This window comes from Hippoglossus stenolepis, chromosome 14 (assembly GCF_022539355.2).
Source record: "Hippoglossus stenolepis isolate QCI-W04-F060 chromosome 14, HSTE1.2, whole genome shotgun sequence".
Classification (NCBI taxonomy): domain Eukaryota; kingdom Metazoa; phylum Chordata; class Actinopteri; order Pleuronectiformes; family Pleuronectidae; genus Hippoglossus; species Hippoglossus stenolepis.
This window is the reverse complement of record NC_061496.1, coordinates 2,640,630-2,650,085: the sequence shown is the minus strand read 5'-3', so window position 1 is coordinate 2,650,085 and position 9,456 is coordinate 2,640,630. Positions and strand designations below refer to the sequence as shown.

The following is a 9,456-nucleotide window of genomic DNA, read 5'->3' as shown; positions in this document are numbered from 1 at the left end:
TATTAGTATTCTGCGTCACCTTCCCTGTCCCACACGGGATCGGGACTTTTCACAAAACATCAACTCCACCAGTTGAAACTACAATATACGTCAATAAATTTAGTCAATATTTGTGTCCACGCGATTCACGATGGCTTTGGAAATACTCGGTTATTGTTTTTCTTCAGAATAATGTCAGTGATATTTGTATATTTTTCTAATAATCTTCACGTCTCAGTTCTTTCTGTCGGTGTCACTCTCCTGGAGAAGAGGAAATCATTCATATTGACTTTCCAATATATGATTTTGTGTTTTTAAAAAGGTTCCAGTAATCTCCTCTAACAACTTAACTTTTCACAAATGTCTCGAACAGGAAGAAATATTTCATTTGTTTTATATAACATAACATAAATGAATCATCTTTAAGTTTCTGTGAGGAACCACCGATCACACTGGGACCGGAAATAAAAGTTTCTATGAACAAACTTCATAACGTTTGTCTCGTTCAGGACATTATTTCACATATTTGTCTCAAATTTATCTATTTTTACCTTTTTAAACATCAACTTTTTCTTCAATTTAATCCCAGGACTTGTTTTCTTACATTTTGTCCACTTGTGTTTAATCAGTAATAAAGATCATCACTCAGCTCTAACGTTCTGTTAACATCTGTCTGCAGGTCAGTGGTTTTCAGAGAAAACTCCTCGAGTGATTTTATCTTTTATCGTCTTCTGGTGAATTACTTCTCATCAGCGACACGTGTGTTTGTGGCTTTTCTGTTGTTGTGATTGTTTTTCCATGGAAGTGGAAACGAGACTCTGATCTATGAGCAGAAACCAGGAAGCCTCTTTCTCCTCAGCGCGGAAAGTGTCGACCGACCTCTTCCTCTCGCCGGCTCCCCTTGTGACGTCATCACGGTGTTTGTGATAAAGAGTTGTTTGATTAACCAGCTTCATCCTGCAGCTGACGCACACTTCCTGCTCTCACACACACACACACACACACACACACACACACTGACGTTATGAACACAGGTCGTCACTCTTTGCTCCATTTGGTTGAAATGTGAACTTTCATTAAAACCTCAACGGGTTCACCTCAGATCAGATCTCGTGTGAGATGCTGAAAATCAAGTGTTTGAGTTTCTCTCAGAAACAACCAGGCACATACATTTTCTACATGGTGGTGATAGTGTCTCAGCAGAAAAATGTAAATTATTATAATAAGTATATTAATTACCAGAGTTTATCTCTAATATTCAGCAGGAAACTTTAAAAAAAATGTGAAGAACTCTAAACAGAGTTTGGTGGATTTGTTACAGCCGCAGCTCTTCGGGTTCAGGAAGCAGAGGATCATGGGTAATATCCTGATCATGATGTAGTTCTCTACATGAAAACCACTTTATCGAGTCAATCACCACGTGTGGCTGCAGGGGGCGCTGGTGCAGTTACATGCTGATGCTTTAATATGTTGAATCTCACGAGGAATAAATTAACAAACTAGTAAATCAACATGAAGATTTTCAAAAAGACAAAAAACGTCAGAATGTAAAACACAGATAGTTTTGTTACGTTTCGGTTTTAAAACAAAACTCTCGGCAAGAAGGTGAATAATAATTTGTTTTATTTAAAGGCACAAAAATGTAACATACAGTTATTTTTTATTTACAATCACCTGAGCTGTCATTTCTGTTTTGTTTAAAAAATTATAAAAGAAATAAATGGTCGCACAAAAATACAGAAAAAGAGAATCACACACACACACGCACACACTCACACACACACACACACTCACACACACACTCACACACACACACAGATCTGTCCGGGTCAAACAGTAACTGTCACTAAATGTCCATCATCCTCATGTGTCAAACTGTCCAGGTTCGTCCTCTCGTCTCTTTCGATTCACTCGTTGCGTCGTCCGGATGTGTCTCCCCGGAGACGTTCACTCCTGCAGGCTGCTGCTGCTGCTGCTGCTGTGGTGGTGATGGTGCGTGACGCGCTGGAAGTCCTCCGAGCTGTTGAAGTGGTCCGAGACCCCCGGGAGGTCGTAGCTGCGGTAGTAGTGGCCGCCCGTCTGCTGGGCGTAGTACAGGAGCTGCCTGGCGAACAGCGGCTCCACCTGCAGGACAAACACAGACAGACGGGTCAGTGGATTGGCTCCAGTTTGTGAAATCTTTAAAGGCACGATGTGTAACTTCGGCCTCTAGGGGGGTCTCTCGATCAAAAGTATGACAAAAGGCCGATCGTGTGGTGAAGCAGCGAGGGATCATGGGAGTTGTTGTCTGGAGGTGTGGATCATGTGATAAAGTTTTGTTCACGTTACGCAGGAAACAACAACGAATCATCGTGATCCATAACGTGACCAATACAATAATGGAAAACTGGCTAAATGTCCTTTGTCCTTTGTCCTTTGTCCCGTTACCTTGAATAAAACGGGGGATTTCTCTGGGTTTGAACTTTGTTGGAAACATTTTGGACACAGGATCATCGGTGATGTCGTCAAATGAAGAATTTGGGGATATTCTATCTTTAAAAAGTGAAAGTGGGTTTTACAAGTAAGAAAGCCTGTAAGAGCAGCGCGTCATAGATTTAAATTCACTTCCTCTCTTGATCGCGACCCAAAGGTCCATTTAGTTTCTCTTTCCACACCTTTCAGCTGTGAATCACTGGTCTAACAGATCAGTCTGATTCCCCCTCTTCGTGTGCACTCAGATGTGGACGATGACTGAATCTGGAAATGTTTCTCGCTTCAGCTTCCTGCCAAATTCGTTTTAATCTGATCACTGATTTCACCTCCCAGGAAACGTTCCGTCCCACTGAGCCGCAGGAGGAATAAAAGTTGTGTTGTATTTCCTCACCTGGACGCTGAGCGTGCGTCTCTGTCTCTGCGGGTCCAGACACTCGTCTCCGAAGCTCAGCAGCACCTGCAGGCGAGGCAGCGGTCGACCGTGGAGCCCGAAGCTCTGCAGCTCTGCTCGGAGGGGAACACACCAGAGTTTGACACGTGAAGTCAAACTGAACATTTCTGATTCAAATGATTTCAGAAGAAGTTTATTTGAAGTGCGCGACCTTTGGGCTGATTCGTCTGGAAAGTCCAGGTCACATCATGCAAATACAATTATCTGTCAGGCAGCTGGAGCCGAGTGGGAGGAGATGATGTGTCTGAGACATGTGACTGTGACAACATCAATTTCTCCTCTAAACTTTTCTATCTGAGCTGTTCAGGGCTGTCGGGGGGGTTATTTGTGTTTAGTCCTGGTGTTCGATGACATTCATCCGAAGAGTTTTACAGAAACTGAGCTGTCAAATTTCCCCAAAGACACAAACAGAGATTTGACTTTTTTATTCTCACTCCCTGTTAGTTTGTGTTTGAGTCTCTTCCTCTTAATGTGGATTAATGAGATGTTCCACTTGTTCTGAAGCTGGTTCCAGAATCACCACAGATTCTTCTGCAGCACTTTAATGAACTATGATAAACTGTAACTATATAATAAACTATATTTAACACATTTACCAGTTTCTCGTGTTGCGGCTTTAGACCTAGAGTCAGCCCAACCCAACAGTTCCCTTATGAAACCACATTTAAGTTCCCTAGATCCAGGTTTCTATTTGGATCTGCACCACAATGTTCAAAATCTAAAATATCAGTCGTCTAAACATTTAGTTTATCAAGATTATTCTATTATAAGTCACATGACGAGTTTTTAACATCATTTTAATTTGAATCTTTATGTGTTTTGGTTGTGGACAGTTGATCAGACACAACTAGATATATGAAGAAGTTGCAGATGTTTGTTTATCACTGTTCTCCAGTGATTAAAGGACAGAGAGTTTAATCGATGTCCCCGGCGGCTGCAGCTCGTCCCCGTCTCACCTGTGAGGTAGTCCTGGCTGTGCAGGAGTTTGCAGGTGACGTCTCTCTCCAGCTTGTTGAGCTTGTCTCCGTACTGGGACGTCCCTCCCTGCCAGTACACTCGGCTCTGACACAGCCTGCAGGCGTAGAGTCCGTCCGCACCCATCCACAGTAACACCCCCCTCTCCAGGGAGGACGGGGGGCTCGGGGGACAGTCCTCCGTCCTCCTCTGGGCCGACAGGTTGTCCACGGGCAGGGGGACCACATCGGGGCCTCCGGGCATCAGACTGAGCTTCTCCTCCGGGGAGCAGGGGGTGATGTGGCAGCCCTTCGGACTGGAGGTGGTCACCTCCCTCACCAGGCTGTCCCGCATGTACACGGACACGTGCAGGCGGAAATCTGGACGAAGAGGAAGAGGAAGAAGAGGAAGAAGAGGAAGAAGAGGAAGAAGAGGAAGAAGAGGAAGAGGTGTTAAACTTTTCATATTTACATTCTGAAGCTTTCATCAACATGTTGATGTTTTCTTTCTCATTTGTGGATTCATCTCTAACGTCTCACGGAACTTCAAACATGTCATTTAACACAGTCAGGTTCAGGATCTTAGCAAATACAACCTTTTATGAATCTTTGCTGATATTTATGAATATTCAGGATTATTGTCTGATCCATAAGATTCGTTATCAAACCCTTATGACAAGGAAATGTAACTGAGCTTTGATATTTTACAGTTTCATAGATTCTAAGGAAATAATCTTTTAAAATATAGATATATAATCCTGAATGCACGTGTTTTCTGCAGCTTATTCTGTAAAATAAAAGTTTTCATGCCCACAAACATAAAAACTGATGAAAGTCTCAAATCGACTGATTTATCGTCTAATCAATAAATCGTTCGAGCTCTTTGAACTAAACTTTGGTTTCACATAGAAATTCCCTCTTCTCCTCAGAGAGGTAAACGATCCAGACCCAGAATCGTCGTCCTCCTGATTCCACAGCGTTCAGAGGGAGAGGGAGGAACGTGTGATTACCTGACACAGCCTCTGCTGATCTGATGCTGGCGTCCAGTGAGAAGGGCGGAGCCTGACCATCAGCCGGGCCGTACGAGTAGATGGACGCTCGCAGCTGGTATCCTGTCAGAGGCACACGTTTTAAATAATTACTCAAACGGCCCCGGACACTTAATGTCTGTGTGTGAAGTGTGTGAACATGTGGCATCGAACCGTTCTCCATGGACGGGCCCTGCCAGGACAGGCTGCGGGGGGGGCAGGGACACTGAGCGAAGGGCAGCTCCGGCGTCTGCTCCGGACAGAAATCTCTCCAACTGCACTCTGGTGTCGTCACGTACTGAGGCATCTACACACAGACACACACACACATCATGTACTGAGGCATCTACACACAGACACACACATCACGTCATGTACTGAGGCATCTACACACAGACACACACATCACGTCATGTACTGAGGCATCTACACACAGACACACATCACGTCATGTACTGAGGCATCTACACACAGACACACACACACGTCATGTACTGAGGCATCTACACACAGACACACACATCACGTCATGTACTGAGGCATCTACACACAGACACACACATCACGTCACGTACTGAGGCATCTACACACAGACACATCACGTCATGTACTGAGGCATCTACACACAGACACACACATCACGTCATGTACTGAGGCATCTACACACAGACACACACACGTCATGTACTGAGGCATCTACACACAGACACACACACACGTCATGTACTGAGGCATCTACACACAGACACACACACACGTCATGTACTGAGGCATCTACACACAGACACACACACACATCATGTACTGAGGCATCTACACACAGACACACACACACATCATGTACTGAGGCATCTACACACAGACACACACACACACATCATGTACTGAGGCATCTACACACAGACACACACACACATCATGTACTGAGGCATCTACACACACACACACACACACATCATGTACTGAGGCATCTACACACACACACACACACATCATGTCATGTACTGAGGCATCTACACACAGACACACACACATCATGTACTGAGGCATCTACACACAGACACACACACATCATGTCATGTACTGAGGCATCTACACACCGACACACACACACACAAACATCATGTACTGAGGCATCTACACACAGACACACACACACACACATCATGTACTGAGGCATCTACACACAGACACACACACACACACACTCATGTACTGAGGCATCTACACACACACACATCATGTCATGTACTGAGGCATCTACACACAGACACACACACACACACACATCATGTACTGAGGTATCTACACACAGACACACACACACACACACATCATGTACTGAGGCATCTACACACAGACACACACATGAAGTTGATATGAGGCCTCATCTCTCAGACGTGAGATTCCTTCACCTGATTCACCTCAAACCCCAAAATACTTTTAACGCTCTGCAAAAATATGTATATATATATATATATATATATATATATGTAGTTTTGCATTTTGAAATATATCCTACGTATATTTATAAAACTCTTAATTAAACTGTATTTGGTTTTACATCTGTGAGCGTTTTAATGAGATGAGGAGTTCTCATCCTATAATCGATAAATAAATGGTTAATAACAAATGAGAGTTTATATCGTCGGTAAAGTAGATTTATGTTCCTGTTAATGAGGAGAGAAGCTTTTAGATACTGTACACACTGTATCAAATAAATATTTATATATAACACAATCTGGCAGGTGAATTTGAAATTCTTTAAATTTAACAAACATGTTTGTGACTGGTTGTAAAATCCTGATGTTGTTAGAAGTTCGGTGTGAGATCAGAAGAACACTTAACACCAAAAGGTTTTCGGCTCTGTGACTTTACTTAGCGTCCCATCTGCTAACATGGAGGAGGGTCGTGACGTGTCCCGCAGCCAGCCACCAGGGGGCGATTGAGTTGGCTTCCTTTTTACGGAGCTGTCATGTCGTCCATGTTTTTTTTCACAGTATGAGTATAAAGTATAATTGTTCCACCTCAGAAGAGTTTAAACTTATAAGAAACAATAATGTGACTTTGATCGTGATAATTATCGACTCGTCACGTTGCCTCCTGCTGATTGTGATTTCTCTTATATTTACTTTCCTTGCACTTTGTAAACTGTGTTGTTATTAAGTTCTATATAAATAAAGTTATTATTAGTATTATTAAATCACCCAGCTCTAACTGTGACGTAGTTACTGAGTCTGTGAATCATCCTCACCTGAGTCTGCAGAGCCGGGTAGGGGTGGACCTGGAAGCCCATTGGACTCAGGGGACTGTCCTCCTGTCGAGGTCCTGTGAGACAGACAGAGAAAAGACTTAGAGGACTGTCCTCCTGTCAGAGAAAAGACTCAGAGGACTGTCCTCCTGTCAGAGAAAAGACTCAGGGGACTGTCCTCCTGTCAGAGAAAAGACTCAGAGGACTGTCCTCCTGTTGAGGTCCTGAGAGACAGACAGAGAAAAGACTGTCCTCCTGTCAGAGAAAAGACTCAGAGGACTCTCCTGTCAGAGAAAGACACCAGACTCAGAGGACTGTCCTCCTGTTGAGGTCCTGAGAGACAGACAGAGAAAGAAGACAGACCTCAAACTGTGGTTTGACTCTTCAAACTGTTTATTAGAACTCTAAGAAGTTTGTGACCTTTATCAGAGAATTTCCAGATCAGATCAGATCAAAACCGAAGTTAATCACAAAGACTCTGAAATGTTATGAGAAACGTGTGTGTGTGTGTGTGTGTGTGTGTGTGTGTGTGTGTGTGTGTGTGTGTGTGTGTGTGTGGGTGTGTGTGTGTGTGGTGGGGGGGCACTGACTTTTCTTGGCTCCCTCCGGGATGATGCGGTACACCTTGTACGGGTCGGAGATGTCCAGCTGGCTCCGCTCCACCATCTCCTCGAAGTCGTTGCTCTTGTTGAGGGCGCAGCGCAGCCGCGTCTTCCAGGTCGGCGGGTCCGGTTTGTCGATCCCCTCCCGGAACTTGCCCTTGAACAGCGCCCAGGCCTGCGGACGAGAGCCCGGTACAAGGTTACACACGCACCGCCTCGACCCGCATCATCCAGGCGGGACTGCGCAGCCGGCAGATGTGCAATGGAGCTGCAGGTTTTATATGAAATGAACATCTGGAATAAAGTGTTTCTTAACGGGAATGCGTGAGATGTGTGCAGCCTCTGGGATCTCATGTTTTCTGATGAGGCAGAAACTCAATATTTAGAGGTTTTACAAAATTTACCTTTAGGATCTAGAAGATTTCTATAACAAGGTAACGCACATACTGTGTTATATTATTTTATTTTTAAATCTGTATATGCTTATATTTCTACTCTTGCACGGAGCTATTGTGACAAACACAGTTTCCCTCTGGGATCAATGAAGTATTTCTGATTCTGATCTGATTCAAAGTGTTTTACATAAAATATGAAATGCATCATGACAAATTGTAAAAGCAAGATAATACAAAAAAGAAGCATTTCAAAAGAAGCTGTTATATAGATGTGCTTGGTAACAAGAATAATAAATAAAAGGTGGAAGGTAACAGTGTGAAATATTAGTAATTTTTGGACAAATACATTTTCCCCAGTTGTTTTAAAGCGTTTTAATTTTTAAAAACTATATTTTCTGTGGTGAATCCACGAGTTCCAGCCTCTGCACACAGCACTTAGTAAAGTTCTTTACTTTGGTTAAACACGTGAACGGATTAAAAGAGAAATGATGAATGATTGAAAAGCTGATTTCTCTTTTTCTCCATTTACATCAACTTTCATCTCTTTCTCCTTCTCCCCCGCTGCTCCTCTCACAGTCACGTGCTGTTTTACGCACGCGGACGCGTGGCTCGTACCTTGAAAAGCGCGGCATCCTCGTCCCGGTTGTAGTCCTGTTTCCCGGCGTGTTTCCACGGGATCCGGAAGATGCTCTTCTCGTCGTTCTCCCACACCAGACCCGGGTACTTCCCGCAATCCACCTGCTCGATGAGCCACTGGCGCAGCTTCCCGTTCCCGCTGCTCCCGGAGCCTCCGTAATCCAGCTCGGCGTTCATGTCTGTCCACACGCACGGAACAGGTCTGCTGTCAGGTGCTGCAGTGTGTGTGTGTGTGCGTGTGTGTGTGTCCAAGTTAAATCTTGTATCTGCCACCCACCACCTCGCTCCCCGGCTCCCCCCCGCAGAGATGTGCCCGTGCGCCCTGACGCGTCTTACCTGCGAAACTCGAAACCCGAGAAACTTCAGAAATCAATCAAAGAGTCAGAAAGTCAGAAAGTCCTCATCATGACCGCGGAGCCGCTTAAATCCTCCAGCCCGAGGCGGGGGGGGGGACCGGGGCCGGAGGACGCACCTGCTGCTGCCGGGGACCCGCCTCCATCCTCCAGGGCGCACGGAGGTAAGACGCCCGGGGGGAGGAGCGGGGGAGGAGCGGGGGAGGAGAGAGGAGGGGAAACCCTGCCGGAGTAAATCAGAAGTGACACGACCGCGCGCGCGTGGAAAGTTCTGTCGAGGAGACAACAACAATTCTCTGAAGTGATAACGTTTCACGAAGAGAACCGAATAAAAAT

At 44.8% G+C, this 9,456-nt stretch overlaps 1 protein-coding gene across 1 annotated transcript; it reads right to left on the bottom strand.

The window, feature by feature from the left end:
• Window positions 1-1,736: 1,736 nt before the first annotated feature.
• LOC118121045 (interferon regulatory factor 4) lies at window positions 1,737-9,226 on the bottom strand. Its single transcript, XM_035176665.2, has 9 exons — window positions 9,104-9,226; window positions 8,747-8,946; window positions 7,725-7,911; window positions 7,138-7,211; window positions 5,058-5,190; window positions 4,866-4,967; window positions 3,859-4,236; window positions 2,843-2,955; window positions 1,737-2,103 (listed from the first exon to the last, which is right to left on the bottom strand). The coding sequence occupies exons 2-9, from the start codon at window positions 8,942-8,944 to the stop codon at window positions 1,927-1,929; spliced, it is 1,362 nt and encodes a 453-aa protein (XP_035032556.1). The 5' UTR covers window positions 8,945-8,946; window positions 9,104-9,226; the 3' UTR covers window positions 1,737-1,926.
• Between the last annotated feature and the right edge of the window lie 230 nt (window positions 9,227-9,456).